This window comes from Stegastes partitus, unplaced genomic scaffold (genome assembly GCF_000690725.1).
Source record: "Stegastes partitus isolate 25-593 unplaced genomic scaffold, Stegastes_partitus-1.0.2 Scaffold218, whole genome shotgun sequence".
Classification (NCBI taxonomy): Eukaryota; Metazoa; Chordata; class Actinopteri; family Pomacentridae; genus Stegastes; species Stegastes partitus.
Window position 1 is genome coordinate 25,000 of NW_007577949.1, and position 23,304 is coordinate 48,303.

Consider the following 23,304-nt stretch of genomic DNA (forward strand, 5'->3'; position numbering starts at 1 on the left):
GAGTCTATGGTTTAGTCTGCCACAAAAAGACACAAAAGACCTACAAAGAGATGTCAAACAGTCACAACAAAACATGAAGCAAGAACGAATACAGAGAAATTGCAACAATGAGATACAAAGCAAATATAGGGAAACTCAAAAGGATCACAAGGACACTCAAAACACGACCAAGGCATCATAAAATGATTACAAGAAGACACAAATGGACCACAAAGAGATAGGAAACAACTACAAAAAGACGAAGAAATGGCTTTGCTGCTGCTTTCAGTCTCTGTGCCTTGTTCTGGTCATGGTGGTTTGGGGCTGGGGACATGTCTATGCCCAGAGGCCTCTGTTCTCACAATCCATCCAGACACCGATGCCTTCAGTGGGACTTAAACCAGTAAAATAAACTTCATTTATAAAATCAGTATCTTGTCCTTTTAAAGGCACACTCACTAGAGGACTGTTAATAAATGAATTATTCAAGAATTACTAATTAGAGATGTAGTACAACAATATATGACTAATTTCCCTCCCTGACTCTGGTTATTTAAATTATTGCTAGATGGACTGAAATGAAGAGAACCAGAGGAGAGTATCAGGTGCATTTGGGCATTAAAATACCGGAGTTTGTTTGCTGGCTAAGTGTCATTGAATGGCACAGCCTTTTAGAGGAGGAGGAGGAGGAGGAGGAGCAGCAGCAAGCAGCAGTCCTCCTCCTCCTCTCCAGACTGATGTGACGCTGTTTGTACCTGAGGACTGAAGCCTACCTGTGGATCCTCTTCGCTCGGCAGCATCATGGGGATCTCCGCGTCCAGTCTGCTGGATGACTCCAAATCCAACTACATTAAAGGTAAAATCCGATTATAGGCAGGAAAGCTGCGGATTGGCGGTGGGAGCGACGTGGCGTGGACGCACCAGTCTGCGTTCACGGAGCAAACTTCCACTCGGCTGTGTGATGTGTGCTCTGGGTGTGTGCTCGGTGTCAGGATTTGCTTTAAACGAATCAACGAACGTGAAAATAAGATTCAGCTGAGAGTGTCGGGAGAAAACGGACACTTGTTTTGATCTGTAGCAGGCTGCACAGGAACCCGTCCGACTGGTTTTCCTGTATCTTTCCACAGAAATGTTGTCCTAGATTCTCCGCCAGTCTTCCCTGTTATCTGCGGGGCTTATCGGGTCACGCCAGCCTCTCCAGTCCCGGAGGGCCAGGGAAAGTGAGAGGGGGAGAGTTCAGTTGTGTGTGTGTGTGTGTGTATTCAGCTGCTGGGTGTGTCCGCGTAGAGAGGACACACGATCTGGTCCCCGGTGTTGAGGGTGAATGAGCTGGAGTCACCGTCGACAGGTGCCAGCAGGCGTCCATGCACGGATGTTGGTGGACAGATACTGCTGCTGGCACGAGCAACCGAACTACAGTCATGTGCATTTGAATTTAAACTGCGCAGCTTGAAGACGTGTATAAAAATGAATTTGAATCACATAATTTAAATTCGCAGTGTTTTCCTTGAATGATGGCAATAGGCCAGCTTCACTGAAAACCCGGGTCTCTCTATTGTTCCTCATTCAGTTTTCACAGTTCCTATAACTCAGATTCAAATCAATGAGATGAACGTTTGGGTCACTGAAGAACAATCAGTGCATGTCCATAGAACTTCCTTTTGGCCAATAACCATCTTTGATACAGTTTGTACCAATATATAAAGATGAACAAATTCCTCCCATTGTACATGAATGATGACAGGTATGTGCTGCTGGTGGCGCCCAGGTGTTCTCTCTCACGCCTTCTGCATGACATCATCAGAAACTCAAATACCATTACCAAACCCTGGCTAATGGGCATGGTGTCATCTGTGTCAGGAGGGCTGGGGACCCTCCCCCTCATTAATAGACATGGTGTTGGCTTTTATTCAAAAACCTCTTCTTGCTTCTCACAGAAGACTGTCAACAATTGTGCTTTTTGGTGCTAAGCTAAACTGTGTGGCTAGTTCTGATGCTGAGTAGCAGTACTATTACCTTAGGTAGTAGCAATATTTCCAACTCTTCAGCTAACAGGGTATCATCAGCAATGTTTTGTCCTTGGCCACTCGTAGCTGCACAGACTGTAAAACATATATAGTCTTGCTAGTGTGTAGCCCATCAACTAACCATGGCAAAGACAAACAACCCCATTGAAGTTGGGAAAAACCTGAAAATTTGTGCATGCAGCAGCAAAATATCTAGTTTTATTTTATTTTTTGGAAGGTAGTCTGTCGTTCGTTGTTATTGGGGGAAGACCTGCTGCAGTGACCCTGCAAGGTGAAGTGGAAATACAGTGTTTGGCTACTGTACCTGGACAGAGCTGTGCGAAGGCAGGCTTCCAGCTTCTGGCTTCTTACACAAAGGACTGTTGTGTAATCTGGATAGCAATTTTGAGATCCGAATACCTGCCACTGCCCTCCCCCCTGTTGTACTGCTTTCATTTAAAAAAACAAAACGTGATTACTACCTATCTCAGACCACAAAAATTCTAAATAATCACAGAGATTTTAGCAAACTATAAAATCTCTCTCTGCCACCTCCCTCTCATCAGAACTGTCCTCAATTAATTATTGACTCTGTCTCTGTGTCAAGTAAATCTGAGATGCTTAATTGTTTTAACAAACACTTTATTGAATTTGGCTCCTTGTTCAACAGAGTATCTGCTGGTAAATCAGCCAAATTTTCTCCCACAAGTCATGTCTGCAACAAGCAGACTTTCTTTTTCACCCCCTTCTCTGTCAGGGAGATCAGTAAGGCTTTTATGGGCCAGACGATAAGTACCTGGCAGCGAACATTATAGCTGAGCTCATAGCACATATTTTCAATCTTTCTGTGCAAAACAACATTTTCCTGATGTTTGGACATCTGCTTTTGTACTCCCCCTATTGAAAGGTGGTGATCCTATTCTGGTGAACAATTACAGACCATGATGTTGTGGAAGTCTTGGACACTAAGAATTATTGTGCTGCACTTTTCATTGATTTATGCAAGGCATTTGATACCGTTGACCACAAGATTTTATGTCAGAAGCTGTCAGATATAGACCTATCAGATCAAGCTGGTTCTCAAACTATCTCTGTATTCCTAAGCAATGTTTGCAGTTCAAGGGTCTTTCCTCCAGCTTTCTTAATGGTACTTAAGGTGTGCCACAAGGTTCTGTCTTAGGACCCACTCTTTTTGCTATTTATACTAACTGTTCTGCCCTTCACACTAGTTCTGAGAATATGTTTTGCATTACAAGTTTGCTGTATAACAGTGTATAGTCATTTATTTTTTAATTAATCTAGTAAATGTACCTTTAATAGGTTAACTCATCTTAGTCTGTTTTGTAGCAAACACTGTCATCTAGTGGTTGTATAGCGGAAGCAGCAAGCAAGCTTGTATTAGCAAAGAGAGTGGCATTTTGTCCGAGCATTTAGAGGGAAAGGTCCCATGTCCAATGTCTCTGCCGATTCCTGCATCTGCTGCTCTTAGTATGGTGTAATCTGTAAGTATGGTATGAAAGGACTGATTGTTGGTGCATTTTAGTGTGAAGTGGTTGCTGTCTGTACAGTGAGTTTGCTACTTAAACACACTAAGATAGCTGTTAGCTCCTCGTTTGCCTGTTAGCATGAAATGCGTTCATATATAGCATTTGGCATGTTGTATTACTTACGATGTCACTAATGTCATGGCTTTGGATTGGTTATTTACATGTGGCATTGAAATGGAATGTGTTATGTATACATTTATATGGAGACTGAATTATTATTATTCTGTTTCTGTTGCAGTTTTACAAAATCACAAATGGTACATCAGTAAAGCTTTAAGAATTCAACACCGTCTCCCGAGTGCTTTCTGAGGCCATTTATGTTAAGCTCGCTACATAGGCTAAATAGTCACATTTAGCTGAGGGCAGAAGACTAACAACCTGGGTCATAACATAAATGCATCTGTTCATCTTTATGCTGATGACACCATCATTTACTGTTGTGCAAGTACTGTTGCCTTGGCTTTTAAATATCTGCAGTCAGCATTTGACATCATCCAGTCACATCTGTTACACCTCAGACTTGTGCTAAATGATGACAAAACCAAAGTCATGTTGTTTTCTGGTAAAAAAAACAAAAACAAACAAAAAACCTAAATATATAATGTAAACAAAATAAAGTGAAGAAATCCAAGAAAAGGTATTAACAATAGAAAACTAGAAGCCCTCAGTAGAGGGATATAGTTGTCCCTGATGGCCAGCATTTTTGTAAAAATGGCTTTTGAGCTATAACAGAGCTATGTTTTCACTGATTGACCCCAAAATCTAATCATTCAGAGGAGAGCTCACCAGTAATATATCTACTTGTTGGACCTTAGCACTCGAGCTACAGACTGTTCCCAGACACACGGACAGACAGACACACAGACAGGACCGATTTCTCTACAGTCCCCCCTGATCAGGGCAACTATAATAACGAGGACAAAACTGATGAAAATCCCCCAAATTACAGTTTTAGACTTCAGTCTTATATTTTCTCCAAATAAGTAATGCTCATGAAAATTGGTTTTAGATGTTGACCCTGGTTGTATTGCCTCTGCTGTTGCTGTGGTTACAGGGCACAGTCTCATTCGTTCACAGTCGGAATGGAAAAGTAAAGCAATCGATCCTTTGCCCAAATGTGTCATGTACATGCATCCAAGTTCTTCTGAAATCAGCTTGTTTTTGTTGCCACTGGTAACATACAGCAAAAAAATTCAATAAATAATTCTCTGTATATGGTACATAAGGTTGGAGGAAGATGCATTCAGACTCATTAAACAGGATCCTTTGTGTGCTTTTTAGTCTCCTGCAGCTCATGTTGTATCTCTGTAAAAGCCTTTCGTGGCCTCAGTCTGCAGACACTAAAACATGTCTGTGCTTTCATGTTTGCCTTGTCAGTTTTTCCTGGCTGCCATTTAATGGAGGGCTAAGACTCAGACGCTGAGGCTAAAGCGGTGACACTGTGCATCCATTTCTCATGAAAGACATTCCAGTCTGTCAGCGTGCAGCAGTAAGATATGTTTGTAGGGTGGGGGATAGGAGTTTGTTACGTATTTGATGGTAGTTTTTAGGGTTAGGTTGGGTGAAGTGATCCTGACGCAGTACATTTTTTGATGTTGTCCAGTCCAGTTTCAAACAAGATTAGTTCTTTGATGCCGTAGAGCAGTTTTTCTGACTAATGTTTGTCCTCCATGCATCAGTGTCAATGTGTGATGAAGTAAAATGCAAATATGCGGTATTTCTAATTGTGTGATACACCAACGTAATGTGTTTTCAAGTTTTATGGATGGGTGTGGGTTTTAAGATACTGATCCAGGAAGTCCAGTTTGAGTAACAGATAATTTATAGAAGTTTATCAAACCCTGCACAGCATTGAAATACTCACAGATAAAACCTTACAATTTTCGAAAATTCTCACAGCCATAAAATTCTTTTTTCATTGCGGTGATTTTGAGGTAAATAATAGGAACACCATATGTATGTCCCGAAGTGATCGGCTCTTATCAGGAGTGTGTAGCTGCGGGTATTTAATTGACCAATATAGTGTTTTGCCAAATGGGTTATTGTTGACATGGGTTGTAGCTGCATCAACACAAAGTCGGCTCTGTTCTGATTTGATAACCTAAACTGGAACCATTCTGCATATTTCCACCACTGAAAAAAAGGGCCTGAAAAGTTGCTTCCTGTCAGGAACCTTAAAATATTAAGGCCCTGAGGTACAGAGTATGATGATATCAGTAGGTCTGTCTTAAATAAAAGGGAAAAGATCCATTGTTATGGAGACTGCCCAAACTTTACTGCAAGTTGTCTTTGGATGCCAAAGCTTTAAGTTGGCTGTCAGTTGACATGTGTCACAGTGAGACCTAGAACCAAGGGTGTTGGAGTGACAGATTTGACCATTTTTCATTTTCCAACCTGCATCTCAGACACTCCTGTCGCATAGTGTTAAGGGGCCTTGGCTTTTTTTTGTTGATATATAGTCAGTCTGCTTAAATTCAGTTTTGGTTTGATTTATTACAAGTGTCATTATACACAAACTCTTTTCAAAATCAATTGCACAGTGCTAGGGTCAGGACACTGATAGCTTAGCAGAAAGACTGAAAGAAGGGGGAAACTGTTAGTCCACCTGTGTCAGACTAACTTTTCTGGGCAAAGCTGTTAGCTCTGGTTAGCTTCAACTGGCTTTAACTATAAAATTCACCTTTAAACATCAGTAAAGTAGTTTTATTTAAAGGCGCTCTATACAACATTTAGAACCCCTGGTTGTTGCAAGAGCAAAAGGATCTCAGACCTAAATAAACGGGAAAGTAGTCTGCACCAACTCTCTCCCCTTACTTTCATTGACAGCCACAACAAAAAGTTTGTGTATGTAAGTAAAAACAACACCTCAACAATAGTCCAGTCACAATCATTAACCCATGCTGCAGGTTACTCTCTGTTCATAAATGTAGGGAGGACCAATAGTTTCAAAAGGAGGGACTCACATGCACGAACATGCCCAAATGGCTGAATGGCCTGCCATAGCGTACCACTAAGAATAATGGGAGTGTTACACAAATACAAAGGGTGTGACTCCATTCTCTGCTAAAGATGCCAGAATGTCGTTACATTGAAATATTTGCCACTATATTAATGCAACCTTTGTGTTCAAACTCTTATACACGATGCCTCCTAAAAATGACTAACTTTTAAAAAATCTATATATATAAAAAAAATGGAACAATACAGATTTGCTAGCAGCCCTCTGAAGCTGTATTTGGACACAGTGGTGCTTTGAGCTAAATGCGAACATGAGTAGAATGCAGGGGCGTACATTGATTGTCAGAATTGTGAGTGTTAGCATGCTTATGTTTGCACATAATTCCTAAACACAAAGTAAAGCTAAGCCTAATTGGAATGTCAATAATTTACTCACTCATATAACGAAAAATATTGGACTTAATTCTGACCCCATGGTGATGTCAAATAAAACGTCAAGGTTTCACCGTGATCACAGGGAGACATATTCCTTGCCACCGTTGCCAACCGCTTGCTCAGAGGAGGTCTAAAGGCTACTTTGGATTGTTGGGTTCTCTGTTGAATTTGTAAGGTCTGTACCTTACTATGTTAAGTGCTGTGTGATAACATGTGTTGTACACTGCACTATACAAACAAAATTGAATTGAATTGAAATTGAACTGACAGTCAGAACAGAGTATGAATTTTGTGCTTAAGGCAGGGCTCCAGACTAACTTTTTTCAGTGGTAGCACTGGTGCTACTAACTTTCTTTGTTGGTCGCACCAGCTGATGATTTGGTCACCCCCCCTAATTTTGGTTCAGCATTGCCACAGCTATTAATCCACTGTACATGATGATGAATAGCTTTTTTTTGCATAACTTAGTTATGTTGCATTGATTTTCAGTGATACAAGACTTCCATCCATCCATTATCTGTACACCGCTTAATCCTCACTAGGGTTGCGGGGGGTTGGAGTCTATCCCAGCTGACGTAGGGTGAAGGCAGGGGACACCCTCGACAGGTCGCCAGTCTATCACAGGGCCACACTTAGAGACAGACAACCAAGCACACTCACATTCACACCTACGGACAATTTAGAATCACCAATTAACCTCAACATGTTTTTGGACTGTGTGGGAGGAAGCCGGAGAACCTGGAGAGAACCCACGGTGCATGGGGAGAACATGCAAACTCCATGCAGAAAGATCCCAGGTGTCCTCACCAGGACGGGAACCGTCGGCCTTCTTGCTGCGAACCACCGAGCCACCTTGCAGCCCTGATACCAGACTTGATATTTATAAAATGTCTTAATCTGAAAATGTATTTATTTTTGTGACCAATCCTCTTCTGATATTAGTCATTAACTGAACACAGGCTAATCAATTGCTAAAAATGCAAATGGGTGGATGCTACATCTTACTGATGTTCCCTGAACGCCTCACATGCTGCTCCGGTAGATGCTACCAGGTGGCTGCAGTGCAGCACCTGTGACAACTAACAAGACATTAATTGGAGAACAGTGGAAAGCTCGTTCTACACAAGTTTGCCCAAGTTAAAAAGTTTTCTATTAGCAGCGTTTTTGATGAACAGACTTTAATACAAGTGGAGCGCATTTTAAATGTCCATACCACTAGCCATCATGTTTTTATAGTCAAAATTGTGATGGCTGTTAAAATTTGAACCTTCCAGATTGAATGTGAGGCTACTTTTTGTTCCTGACTGACTCAGTTGAGATCTATCTGCCTGCACCTGAACACTTTTATTATCAGGTGTGTCAGACCTCTCCTTCTCCTCCTCTCACCTTTTATTTGTTTATTTATTTATTTATTTATTTTTAACATAATCAGTCATATCGTTTTATCATTGGAACACAGTAACAGTGAAACTGACTGTTTTACCCATCAGGCAGAGAGAGAGACTGAGTCAATGTGGAAGAAATATGACTATTTCCAACCACAGTATCTGGAGCAGCAGCTACCTGAGCTGACTGAAGGAACCAGATCAGCCTAATGATCATCATTCCCTCTCACAATGCGCCCACGTGAAATTTTAACTGGCACACTCAAAAAAAGGTCACATATGACAACATTTTGGTTTCCGTCCAGAGCAGTGGTTAAGTTCATGGTGATGAACACTCTATAGGCAACCAAAAACCTGTGTTAGAACAAAAAGAAACACTTCAAACTTAGATTCAAGGTGAGAGAGTTTGAGTTGTAACTTCGTATTAACAACATGTCATGACAACTTTCGCATGCTGAAATGTTACTGTTGGTGTTTTAGTGTGAGTTGCGGTCAGAAAGGCTAATGTTACCTTGTGTATACTGACGTACTTTGTGTGTCTCTGTTGGCACAAAACATGTGCAGCATTTTTTTTAAAAGTGAAAATTGCTGTTGATTCCTTCTGGAATTTCATTGGTGTCAACTAGTGTAGAAGCATAATAATTGGAACTATTTCTTGACACACAGTATCATATCCATGCACCAACAATTTTGTGCAATGCTCCAGCCTACAGTGCAGATTAGCAGACATGGCACATGTTGCATGCTTTCCCTGTGCTGTATGCAGCTATGTGTGTTTAACATCAGGCTCATTTTTTGCTTTACTGCACGATGTTCATAAGTTTTCTGTGGCTGGGTAGAGCTTAGAGAGGAACAAACACTTCAGTGCCCATCCAGTCCAACTTTGATGATCAAAATCACTGTTTGCAGCTTCAGTCAGTAATTCCAGCAGTAGTTTTCATCTAAAACCCATGTCTGGATGCAGGCGTTTTGTGGGTTAACGTAAAGAATGTGGGCAAAAATGTTGTTGTGACATTTACATTCTCACTTTCTGTCATCTAGGTGTGATGCAAGTGTCAAACAGGCTCTGCAGCTCGTAAACTCAGTGACAGATTGATGAATTTATGATTGTTTAAGAAAAGCTCACAATCAGCAACACCCATCTGAAGCAGCTCCATTGCTTCAATAACCAGGGTGTGTGAGTTGTGAGTTGTTTCTTTAATGTAAGGGAAATTCAATTCAATTCAATTCAATTCAATTCAGTTTTATTTGTATAGCGCATATTTACAACAACAAGTCATCTCATAGCGCTTCACAAAGGCAGAGACAGAAACACCCAACAATCCAAAACATTTGGATTCCCTATAAGCTTCAGCAGTCCGAAATCACATCAGCACAGCAAAACCTATCGACTGGGAGAGGTATGTTACTGAAGTGAGTTGTGCAAGAGTAGTTCTGTCATTAGTAGTGTGACTCTTGAGATGCATGCGTGTCACATTTCCAAAATGCACTTTGTTACCTACCACACTGAAAACAGACAAAATGCAGAAATCGTCAATTAAATGACCAAAATATGTTGTCATCATTTATTTGTTGTTTTATATTAATATTGCTTTCCAAATTTGTATTCTTATTTTTAATAAAGGTACATTGACTTATATTTTGCCATTGTCTACAAAACAACCAGAATAAATTTTATTTTAATTTTGTAGCAAACTACCCTTTTTTTTTTTTTTTTAAGACTGACAGACTAAGGAGTCTTACAATCAGTGGTCCAACATCATCTAAAGCACCTATCATGCTGGGCAAATGCCATTCAAGGAGACTGATATGAGTAGTCAAAATAAAACAACAAAAAAAGAGAACTGACCTTAACCCTGACTGATTCAACAATGAAAGGTAAGTTGTTTGATTCAGGGGCTACATAGTGGCTCGGTGGTTAACACCGTCGCCTTGCAGCTAGAAGATCCCCGGTTCATCCCGTTAGGATGCCCAGGATCTTTCTGCGTGGAGTTTGCATATTCTCCCTGTACAGCGTGGGTCCTCTCTGGGTTCTCCGGCTTCCTCCTACAGTCGAGAAACATCCATCCATCCATTCATTTCATTCATTTGAATCCATTAACCATAGGTTTGTTATGTGTGCATGAGAAGCTACCTATTAGGCTTTTAACAGAGGTATGTAAAATCCATTAGAAATGCACCCAACTAGTGCTGGGAGGCTTTAAATAAGTTTAAATAAGCTTTAAATAAGTAGGAATCAGCCTCAAAACATTTGAGGAATAAATCATGTAAAACTAAATAGTAATATTGCATTGTGTTTTCCATGCTGTGTTACTATTTGCCCTGAACTATGGAGCTGAGCTGAAACACGCTGTGGTCTCACTTGCATATTTCTGCCAGTGACATGCACGCACCCCTCCTCTTCACTCACACTCTGAGTCTTTGACATTTTTCTGCTTTGCAATAACTTGCTTTATGTCTCAGGTATTTCCTGACTGTTGACACAGAAGCTCCTCTCTGTTTATTCCACTGTTTGGTAGAATTCCTCAAAGTGTATTTTATTACTGAGGCCTGAATGCTGAATTGTTCTGTGTGTAAGTTACAAACTGCCCTGCATTCTTGTCCACTTACTTTTGTGTTTGCATGTTTGACTGTGTGTAAAAATGTGAATGACATGTACTGGCATGTTAGTCCTCCACACACCATCAGACAGCCACACAGATGCTTTCATACACTGCCGGGCACAGTCCACTTAAAATTTCTAACTGGTGATTAATTAATTTTATTTGATGCAAAATTCTCTTTTACATTGTGTGTGTGTGTGTGTGTTACAGACCTGAAAGATCTTTGGGATTGCTATATAAATAAAGTTTATTATTATTATTATTATTATTATTATTGTTATTGTTATTGTCATGCTGAAGCACCTCAACAGACTTCACACCAAATGGCAGTACAAACAAACAGTATAAAAGTATAATAAGTAATTAGAATCAAGAGAAACCAGAAGCTTTGCAGATGCATGTGTTGAGCAAAGCTAGGTTTACTCTGTTGTACAGGGACTGCAGTGGAGGGAGAGTGGGATACTTTTTCACCTCGAGACACAAGCATGCATATGTTTGTTTGAGGTTAGTTCTCAGTACATTCCCAGATTTGGAAACTAATAAAAAAATGTTTTTTGCCTGTTTTGTTCCTGACCATTCCTGAACAATTCTATGAATGACTCATAGATTTGGAGGACTAAAGACTAAAGATTAAACTGGTCTTTGTTGTTCTTCAATTAAAGCATAGACATCTTAAGCATAAGCAGAGAAACCTGTGTGTGTGTTTAAAGGCAGGTTGTTTTATGTTCTGTCTTTTGACGTTATTAATGATGACTGTGGTTGAACAGGTTTCTCCAGTGAAACTGGAATTTGCAGTCAAGCTTTTGCATCACTCTGCTGCGCACAAACCGATAGTTCACATACCAAGAAACATTCCGGGTAAGGATAGACCCCTGTCCATACCGCCTAAAAAGATTGTTGTCTACGTTACTACTTAACACAGCCTATTGAACATTACTTCTTGAGTGTTTTTTTTTTTTTGGCTAAAAAATGAAATCCTTTGCACACACTTCAATATTATTCTTTGGGTTTTCAGTGGCTGCTCTACTTACACCTGCAACCCAAATTAGTCTATAGGTGTGGCTCTTCAGTTTTCATGATCTTGTTCATGTGCAGCAGGTGTAACAAGAGTAGCAAACTGCATGCCGTCAGATATTCAGGTATCATCACTGTTTGTAACCAGCTGATCCACAGGCAGGCCGTCAGCTGAAGCTCGAAATCTTTGTTGGGACAAAAACACACTTGTCTGTGTAATTGTAAGTCAGCTGTAAGACTCAATAAAAAAATGTTTTTGTGGGTTGTAGTCATATGCAGGTTTGCTTCAAGCTTCAGGTCAATTGTAAACTTTGATTGCACATATGAATGCATGCGGGGTAAGCTTCCATGGCGCGCACAGTGGCTATACATAATGAATTACTGGAGGACTTTATATGATATTATTTTAGGCTTCGCTTTGACTATGTAGGTGGTATCAATATCCCAATATCCCCACCCATGTATGCAAAGGTTGCGACAAAATGTGTTTAAAAACTTAAAAGTTATTTTTATGTGTGTTAGGTCTGAATGAAACTGGCAGGTTCACAGAGAAATGGGTGGGCATACATTCATGGAATGCCAATTGGTAACGAGACCAAAACCTGAGAACTTGTTTTATTTGACTGTAACCAAAAATATTTCAATTGTGAGCGTAATGTGACAATAATGCTATAAACATAAATGGAGTCTGTGGTTAATGTGGCTCCGTGACTGCCCAGGATTAGTCTGCGTGTGAATATGTTACTATTTTGTGCTGTTTTTATATCTGTAATTTTCAATCAAAAGCAGCGCCAATGCAATAACTGGGTTATGTGAATTGTATTAGTGTTTTGTTTAATTAGTGCTGGATATTAACCTTACAACACAGTGTATACAAAATAGTATTTCCTTTTTTGTGATATGCTGTACAGTTTACCCTCTGAATAGAGGCTGTTTTTGCAGTGGCTAAATATTTGTGAATAACTGTAATTGCAATAAGTTATTGTGTCTAAGAATGATATATATATGATAATTTTAATGGAGCATAGAAAGGTTAATACAAAATCCCCCCAAATCCCACAAATAGCAATACAAAGAGTGAAGGAAAAAGAAAGCATAGCATTTCTAAACCATATAAAAGACTATTTAATAAAAGCTTTTTCCCCCCAAAAAACTCTAAATACAGACACCATGCCACCCGCCCTGAGGTCAAGAGTGCCTAAATATGGGAATAAAAATCCTGTAATCACTCAGATTAGACAACTGTCATTTGATTTACGATATACAACTCCAACAGAAATCCTCAGCTTTAAGAGCCCCTATTTAGAAAAATATTTTGTATTTAAACTTGTTAAAGGCCATCTGAAAGTTCAGCCTGACACAGCTTCTCTTTTCAAAAGCACTTTTCTGGGTTTGCATAACCATTTAAACAAAAAGAGAATATATTAAGCAGTGGCTGCAGATCTTTTGCATAAACAGCAGCAGAGCGTGTAGATGAGGACTGACGTCACAGCCATTCAAATCATCTTCAAGCAACCTGAGCCGAGATGAACTTAAGAAGGTGTTCCTCCTCCACCCTGAGTTTTAACAGAGAACTTGTGTCTGTTCACCAGCCGGCAGTTAAAACTGCTGTGTCTGTTAAAGACTAAAAGCGGACAAATAAAATACCTTCCTGTCAAAGTTTGTATCTGCAGGTGCAGTGGAGGGAAACTTGCCCAGATGAAACCTTCCTGTGATTTTTTTTTTGTCCTGTCCTAAGTGACTCACAGCTTCTCCTTTATTGGAAGAAGGTTAACCTCTAACCTGACTGGATGCTGTTGTGTAGAACAGCAAGCTATAGTTTGTATCACTGCTCAGTCAGTTACATAAGCAATCTTTGTTTCAGCATCCGTGGAGGACAAGGTGTTGTACTGGAAAGTCTTTGGAGATGCAGACCGGTTAACTTTCAAATGAAGGAATTGTTTCTGGGCATTTGCGGAGGTTACATTTATGGCTGCCCCTAATTTTTGACAAAATGTTAGCAGATGAGTCATAGTTGACCAAGTTTTGATTGATACATTGGTCACAGCAAAAAACAAAAGTCAACTCCACAGGAAGTCACCCAGTCAGTCACGGATAGACATTATTGTTATCCCAGGGGCCTGCAGGTGTTAGGTAGTAATTACACATGTTGTGCAGGAAATCCGATGTGTGGGATCGTTTTAGAAGGCAACACATGCCTCAGAGAAGGGAACATGAAAACATTTGCCTAGCCTTCCTCTACATGGCTTTTTATTTGAGATATTTTGTTAATAAGAATGCATGGAAATACGAAAGAAAGGTTTAGTTACCTTACTAGTTTCTCTGGCACATCGACTTTTGCCAGTGTTATGGACAAAGTACCTTAAGCTCTTTGTAATGTGTTTCTGTTGCAGTCTAAAGCTCCACAAACATTAGACAGTAGCCTGACATATCAAAACGTGATGGTTGTTTTACTGTAACTTTTGAGTGCACAGCACTAGAAATGAATGACAACCTTGACTGAAATTAAAGGTAGACCTTTTGGTGGAAGATCATCCTTTCAAATTCCATCAGGCTGTGACATCAATCCATCTACCATTAGACCTTTTCTTTTCTTTCTTTTTTAAAAATATATGTTTTTGGGGCTTTTGCCTTTAAAAAAATTTTTTTTTTTAGAGCAGTAGAGATAGACAGGAAAGGACCTGCAGCAAAAGGTTGTGAGCGGGAGTTGAACCCACAACTAGGTGAGCTATAGGGGCACCCACCATTAGACCTTTTCTGTAGCTTACTTTGTATTAAAGCATAATATATAAAAACCAAATCAAAAATATTTGCAGTTGCTTCTTATGAAAAACTGCTGGGACAAAATGGGAGAGTAATCAACTAATCACCAATTTTCAGCAAAGCAAGCACAACAGTTCAGTTTGTTTACTTTTGGAAGTTCTGCCCCCTGAGCAGGAACGTTTTGGAGGGTAAAATGATCCCTCTTAAACTTTATAGGCTCTGGTTTCTCAAATACAATTACAAGGTTCAAAAGGTTTTAGAGAAAAGTTCCTGCAGTGGTAATTGGTTTCATTTCTTTGGTATTTTGATGGACATATCCTTCAAATGAGGCCAGTATAATGTATATAACACCGGCCCATTCTAGTTGAAATTGTGCTTTAGTGTTGCAAAACACTTTTTAATCGAATCAAATTGCCAAATCCAGTGGAGATGGATGAACCCTTTTAAATTCTCTCCTCAAAAATCCACACAAAATTTGATGTCTGTCCAGTTATTGTTGTGGATGCATCAATGGCTGCTCAGCACTATTCACCAGTATCATGACGAGCATCTTTTATTGGTCAGAATGTGGAAACTAACTTCCCGCAACTGGAAGCAGGATATCCAATCTGATTTGCTGATCAGCAAGGAGAAGGCCGTGTCAAGGTCAGCGGGGTAACAAGAGACAGGACTAGCCTTTACACGCTGCATTGTTTAGGACTGAGGAAAAAACAAGTTAGTCCCCTGAGATACCCCATTTAGCAGATTCAAACTGCAGCTTCTGATGCAGAACAGCCACATTGTTACTTATACCTTCTTTAATTCCTCAATTTACCTCAGAATATATGTCTAAATATTTGATGGCACCATTTGAAAAAAGGGCACAAGCTAACACTTTAAAACATCCTAATGTTAAAAACGCAGTTTGAATATTTGACATGTTCATTCTTGACTGATTGAGGATTTTGCTTTGCGTTCAAGGTCTGTGTCATTTTCAGTCATTTCTATAATCCATCCATTATCTATACACCACTTAATCCTCACGAGGGTCGCGGGGGGGGGGGGGGGGGGGGGGGGGGGGGGGGGGGGGGGTTGGAGCCTATCCCAGCTGATTTAGGGTGAAGGCAGGGGACACCCTGGACAGGTCGCCAGTCTATCACAGGGATACACTCAGAGACAGACAACCAAGCACACTCACATTCACACCTACGGACAATTTAGAATCACCAATTAACCTCAACATGTTTTTGGACTAGCTGCAAGGCAACAGTGCTAACCAACTGCGCCACCTTGCAGCCCATCCCCTTAAAATCTAACTTTAAAATGTTCTGATTGCATTTTCACAGCTAAATTAATAGAATTTTAAGGTAAAAATGAAGGATTTTGTTTATTCTAGTGAAAAAAATTTAGCATAAAAATCATCCTGTTCCAAGGCCTGCTGCTATCCGGAACCATAATGACAGAGCGATCCATTCTGACATTAACACTGACGGTACTGTGAGGAAGACAATAAACCACGGTGGCATGCTTAGGCATGTTTATCCATCAAGTGGAGGATGTGTCACTGAGAATTACCTTTAATAGTTTGTGGATATTGAGCTATTAAGGCTGCGTAAGTACTCATTTAATGCATTCCTCACCCTCACCTCCACCCCTCCCCCATCTCAGAGCACATGTAAGTGCACTGCCAGAAGCCAGAAGCTGACAAACCACAAGAGGGCCTCAGGAGAGCAGAAAGTGAAAGAGATCAAGTTGATGGCTTAGTGGTTTTGGGTACTTGGACAGAATCTGACTGGATATTTGGAGTCTGGATAGAGATTACATTCAGTCTAAAGGATGCAGCTGTCACCTCAGGCACTGTGTGATGTTACCTGGGATGGAAGAAGACTTCATGTCATGTCCCAGAGCAGAGGAAGACAAGAATAATACAAGTGTAACAGCAAGCTCATATTTTCTTCTCTGTGTTAAGATTATTGTGAATGCAGAAATCTTCAGAAGTGCATCCCCTTATCGTCTTTACAACCATTTGCGTTCCAGCCACTTCCACCCCATTGGAGCGCCCCCACCGGGGTGGAAGTGTCCCCCCGACCGCGCGGAATATATTCAGATATTCATCATTAATTGGGCCTGAATATCCAAAGACCAGAAAGTGCTTTTCAGATCAGTCCTACTAGTTATTATAACAACTATGAACAATAATTAACAACAAATTGCCCTTAAAACATCAAGCCCTCCTTATGTAGACCTCTGTCTTCACAAGCCGACAGCCTTGCTATCCGACATAAACTGCTGAAATTGTTTATTAATTTTACTAGCATTAACTGTCTAAAACATTTCTTAGTTGCTTTTAGCTTTATTTATTAAATTTAGCTACATTTATTTAAATAATTTTTTTTTTTTTTTTTACGCCTTTTTGCGTTTATTTGAAAGTGCAGTGAGAGAGAGACAGAGAGATGAGCAGGATTTGAACTCATGACCTCTGCGTCAGGGACTATAGCCCCTGTATATGGGACACCAGCTCAACCAGGTGAGCTATAGCGGCGCCCCAAATTCAGCTATATTCAGTCACTGACTTTGAGCTAACCAGTTAATTCATTACTCTAGCTATTTGCAGGAAACCTTTAGCTAATCATTTGTTTTAGGGACAATTGTAATAAGAGCAGTGCTGAAATCCACAAAAGGATCCTAATGTAGGTTCCTGCAGAGTTCACATGCTGAAGGATGAAGTGTAGAGCTATGTTGACAGCATGAACTACATTGGGTCCAAGAGTGGGTCTGTAATGGATTTGAGGTGGGATAACACAAGGTGCTTAAATGTCTTCATCACCAGGAGGTCAATGCAGTGAGTCTGTAGTCATGTAGTCCAGTAGTCTTTGGTTTTTTGAGGACAGGGTTGGTAGTTTCCACATACAACTTGGAACTTCCAAATTCAAGACCTAAGATGGCACCCAAAATATTTTTTTTGTTTTCTAGCCGACTCAACTCAACAGTTACAGGGAAAAGAAGCATCCCCACATTGGGGAAGCTTGAACCAAAGAAGGTTTACCATTCCTATTTTATAAATCACTTAAACAAGTGGTTCCTAAGTGGATTTGCTTGTGGCTAAGATCCTGAGAGTTAGCAGAAGTGGCTCTAGTGACTAAATAAATGTGGCTGACTGCGAGGCAGCTTCTCATTGAGAATGGCTCACCTCAGAAGAAGAGGGCTGTGAGAGGGCAACGCTTTCGCTCAACAATGATTTGTTGCTGTCTCTCTGTAGTGACTGGACACATTTTTTACTCCCTTGTAATGCTGGGAGGCTATTTGGTTGTGATGGAGCTAGGAACATGGCATAAGTAAGTGTTTTCATATTTTCACAGTATTTATCATATACCTCCAAATTCATAGAACACACAAAACACAATAAAAATGGATTTTCATCAAATGGGACCTGTAAATGCTGCTTTCCTCCTCGTCTGCACCTGATGGTTTGTTTTTGAGCCTTCTGCTTATTGTTGGTCTTTAATTTGACCACCAGGCCTCCAGGGAAAACTTCAGTGTTCAGTATTTACCTCCCATTCTCAAGACATTGGTGCTTTTAGTTTAATAAGTGATATAATAATAATTCTCTTCCTCTTCTGTGTTGGTGCAGGCCAGGCTGAGGCTGAGTTGAAAGAGTTCAGTCCATACTACACGAAGCAATTCTCCGTTGCTTGGTTCTCTCAGGTAGAAGATGACCTGGAACAACACAAACAGAAGATCACACAACTGCTCAAACAGAGGGTATGCAATTTTTGTTTTTTAAATTTGGTTTGGTGAGTCTAAAGTGTGGTTGTAACTTGGCAAAATAACTGTATCAAGCAACATTTTTGCAGGCATCTGTAATGTTAGCCAGCTGTGTCAGAGGTAAACAGAGATTCTTTAAGTGTCATGTTTTAAAGAAAGCGGCAATTTAAACATGTTTGTCATCCAAAAAGTACTTTCTCTAAGCTTCCACTGACAGAAAACAAGAGCAAATGAAAGAAATGAATAAGAAATAACAACAACAACAAAAAAAAACGGATACAAGGGTCATTATCGCTCCTTTTGTCCCATCTATCCACACAGGACAGGACTCACCTGTAAATGAAGATGCTGCATAAAGGCTAATTCATGCTTTCTATGTACATAAGGTTATGCATGACGCAAAATTTGTTATCCACTCAAATCTGGGAGCGTCCACACTACAAGCACGCAGATTGTGCATGTGCATGGAAAACAAATGGGACTTTGATTTGTACATGCTTTTCATACAAGGAGCACACTTAGGACCTTCTAAGTTCTCCAGAAATTCTACGCTGTGTCCAGCCACTGTGCTTGGCACATTGCCCCATGTGTTTTTTTGTGTGCAGTTGTCTGCACAGACTGGTGCAGGCCTTTTTTTGTTATGAAAAGACCTGGAAGTAAAAAGCATGAGTTCACCACGAGTTCAAATATAATAAATACATTTATAGGTACACATTAACAGAATAGAATAGATTAGAATAGAATAGAATATTTTTTTTTATTATTATTAATAATTTAAACCTAACTGAAAGTCCAGATTTGTTGGTTGTAAAAAAAAAAAAAATCTAATACGATATGCTTGTTTTAAAGGAATTATCTCTTAAAAACGAGCCATGGTTAAAAAAGTTTTAAGAGGTAAACAATAACAGAGTAGATTAGAAATGTCCCTTCACTTAAGCTGAATAGAACCTGAAGCTCATGCTGTTTAGCCAGTCTCATAATTTTTACCTCTATAAATCGATTATGTCTCGTCAAAGAATCTCACAGGGTCAACTTCTGCATCAGTGCAGTACATGCCAATTAAGTTTGTGATTAAAATTTCCTTCTGGCGTCACTGCTTGATCTTAAAGCAACTTCTCCAGATTTTCTTCAAAGTCAGGTTTTTAGCTTCTTTGAATCATGCAGTGTCTCTTTAACCCCCTTGTTTATCATTCTGATTTTTGTGTTGACAGGAGGCTCCAGAGGAAGGCGAGGTGCTGTATGAGGAGGGCGTTCTTTTCTTTGACGACACCAGGAAGTGGAGGGACAGGTATGTAGTGGTGAGAGCCAACTACTGCCTGGAGTGTCATGACAGCTTGGAGGTGAGCATGACAGTGGAACTGACTTCAGTAAATCATATGGTGACAACATGACAAGCTCAATGATCAATCCTGTCTTGTGTCATTGTCTTCCTCCTCCTTCCTCCTCTTCTACCTTGTTTGGCAGACTTTTGTTAAAGGGATTCCTCCACGCCACAAGCTGCTGCCTACGGGGGGCACTGTTCTGACCACAGAGGAGCAGTACATGGCCATGGTGGAAAAATGCTTTCCTGATGATACTAGTGAGTAAAATACCCCAAAAATGTTAAATATGTTAAGAATTAAAAGAGAGGAAACAAAGATTCATCCATCCATTTACAGTAAACCTCTTTATTCTGTAGAGCACATATGTCAAACTCAAGGCCCGTGGGCCAAATCCGGCCTGTCATGTCATTTTATGTGGCCCGCGAGAGATGGGTGTTTCCTAATCTGATAAATTAATGGGATTTACCTGATTTAAGATAATGTAATATAATCTTATAATTTATGCTATAATAACAGCAATGTGCCTACACAGGGCTCCAGACTGAGACTAAAATGTTCTCATATGTGATCATTTATGAGCATGTGTGAGCTAAAGTTTCACGTGGTCACATTGTGTGAGTGAATGATGATCATCAGGCTGATCTGGTTCCTTCCATCAGCACAGGTAGCTGCTGCTCCAGTTGTTGTGGTTGGAAAAGGTCATATTTCTTCCACATTGACTCAGTCTCTCTCTGCCTGACATGTAAAACAGAACACTGTGTTCCAATGACAAAACGATACATAGCCTACCGTGTTTAAAAAACAAAACAAAAAAAAAACAAGCAAAAAAGCGAGGTGAGAAAGGGAGAGGTCCGACGCACCTGATGATAAAAGTGTTTGGGTACAGACAGACAGATCTCGACTGAGTCAGGAACAAAAAGCATCCCCACATTCAATCTGGAAGATTCACATTTTAACAGCAATCACAGTTTTGACTATATAAACATGATGACCAGTGGTATAAACATTAAAATGCGCTCAGCTCGTAGAAAAGTCCGTTCATTAAAAAAAAACAAAAAAACAAACTGCTTATAGAAATCCTTTCATTGTGGGCAAATCTGTGTAGAACGTGCTTTCCACTGTTTTCCAACAAATGTTTAGTTGTTCACCTGTCAGAGGAGCTGCACTGCAGACACCTGGTACATCTACCGGAGCAGCATGTGAGACGTTTAGGGAACATCGGTAAAATGTAGCATCCAAGACCAAATCATCAGCTGGTGTGACCAACAAAGAAAGTTGGTAGCACCAGTGCTACCATTGGAAAAGTTTAGTCTGAAGCCCTGCTACATGTATTTCACTTTTAGGTAAAGGCATGCGGAACAGTTGTACATAGAATAAATAACAATCAAATGCAGAGACAATTATTTAACCATATGTTAAGGAGTTGTTACATTTATTTATTTATACAGTCTTAGAATTACAACTGACCCTTTGAGGGCAAACATAATGCTTATGTGGCCCCGGGTGAAAATGAATTTGACACCCCTGCTGTAGAGGATCATGAAGAAAAACAGAACAGCTGACTTAGTGAGCAAGGCAGGGGCGGGCAGACACCCTGCACAGGTCATTAGTTCGTTACAGACATCACAATCACCAATTAATCTACACTCCACGTTGACATTACAAATTCTGAGCTTGAAGCATTTTAAAACTGGTGACAGCAAATGTAAGCAATCATCATGAGTTGTTGTGTCTTCTTAAGGCAGATGTCATTGAACTGTTTTAGTCCTGTTTTTTTTTTTTTCCTTTCCTGTCTTGAATGTGAGTGTGCTTATTTGTCTCTTTGTCTATCCCTGTGAAAGACTGTCCCCTGCCTATGCTTTGGGGGTCTTTTTAGCTTTTGACTGACGTCTTACAAAGGGCAGTGTAGGCAGTTGTGGCTCAGGTGGTTGAGCAGGTTGTCCACTAATCACAAGGTTGGCGTTTTAATCCCAGGCCCTCCACACGTTACAGTGTGCTTGGGCAAGACACTGAACCCAAAGTTGGTCATGCTAAATGACCATTTAGCAGTATGTATCAAATTCTAGATGTTTATAAGTCCTTAAAGCTGCATCAAGTATTCATTTTTCCTATTTATACTTCTCACATGGTCTAATTTTAAAAAAGGTTCAAATGATCTAATATCTCTTAAAAAAATTGAAGGTTGCAGAAAAAGTCCAAAAACTGAAAACAAATTTGTTTAACAAAAAAAATTTCATTTTCTTTTTTTTTTTTCCCCCCCTCAGGTTTATCTGGTGTCCCAGTAAGACTGTATTTAAAGTACTTTAAACTAGCTCAATCTACAACAGTAACATAATACAAGTACAGTAACATGCTGCTTACACTCAAGCATCACAGTATTGTCACAACCTGGCTCACAGGACCATGACAAAGCTGGGAGATATGTCAATTAGCATAATCACAAAATAATATATCAGACAAACCAAATAAACATAAATACAAAAATCATGAGGCATAAAGATCAGTTGTGTCGGGTGTGCATGTTGGAAGAGATAGTGTGCAAGTGGTGTAAGCTGTAAACAAGCCTAAGAAAAGACTGTAGAATGCATGGCTGCCAACCTGGTGAGTGAATGAGGGAGAGAAAGTGAGCAGAAGCCAACCCTTTATAAGCTAAGAGCACATTCAACCATTCAACTGCTTTCCCATCCTCTAGGCACCTACAACACGACTAAACAGGAGAACTGACAAGAACAGAGTAGGAGCCATCACACCTTCTCCCAAAAAAGAAGGGTCCCAGTATCAGCACTAGCCTATTCATTAAAGATGGATGTAGTCCGCGTGATGCCACCTGTCGGTTTGTGGACATCTGTTTTGAAACCTTGAGTCTTTTGACCAGACTTAAGTAACCAGAATGAGGGGTGAATTTGACTAAGACATCCAGGACACGATGAACACTAGTACAGTCGTGACCTGTTAATCATAAGGTTTCACTGCCTTAAAAGGTACCCTGCTCTGATATCTATTTTTTCTCTAAATTGGACCATAATGAGGTACAGATCAAAGGGAAAGTAGAATAGTTTTTTTTTTTCATTTTTATGCAATCTGACTGGTTTTTGCAACCAGAGAAGTTGCTCTCTGCTGGCTGTTAAATAATGCCAGAATAAGGCACTTTGTGCTGGCTTAACTTTGAAACCTGGTGGCTGTGCTCATCTTTAATATACAGTCTGCGATTGTAGCCTAGTACTTAGTTACTTTCCGCCACTGGTAACTTCACAAATGCTGTTAAGTTAAGTGAATGCTGTACAAGTGAATGTGTATGTGTACGTGTGTATGTGTTTTTGTATATATATGTGTATATGTATGTATGTACACTACCGGTCAAAAGTTTTACAACACCACACTTTTTCCAATTTTTTACTGAAAATTATTCAGTTTATTGTGTCATTGCATTCTGAAATGAAAGCATAGAACAAATAAGCAATTTGAGTTGAAAAATAAATCATGGAATCAATTTATAGACCAAAATATATTCCAAACTTTTGACTCATCAAAGTAGCCACCTTTGACAG

At 39.9% G+C, this 23,304-nt stretch overlaps 1 protein-coding gene across 1 annotated transcript in view; it reads left to right on the top strand.

Annotated features, from left to right (window-relative positions):
• Positions 1 to 695: 695 nt before the first annotated feature.
• The window catches only part of niban1a (niban apoptosis regulator 1a), a 63,005-nt gene continuing 40,396 nt past the window's right edge, over positions 696 to 23,304 (top strand). Inside the window, exons 1-4 of the mRNA XM_008280992.1 lie at positions 696 to 835; positions 18,301 to 18,431; positions 19,646 to 19,774; positions 19,899 to 20,013. Of these exons, the coding sequence (XP_008279214.1) occupies positions 781 to 835; positions 18,301 to 18,431; positions 19,646 to 19,774; positions 19,899 to 20,013 (430 nt within the window). The 5' untranslated portion in view covers positions 696 to 780. The remainder of the gene's footprint in view (positions 836 to 18,300; positions 18,432 to 19,645; positions 19,775 to 19,898; positions 20,014 to 23,304) is intronic.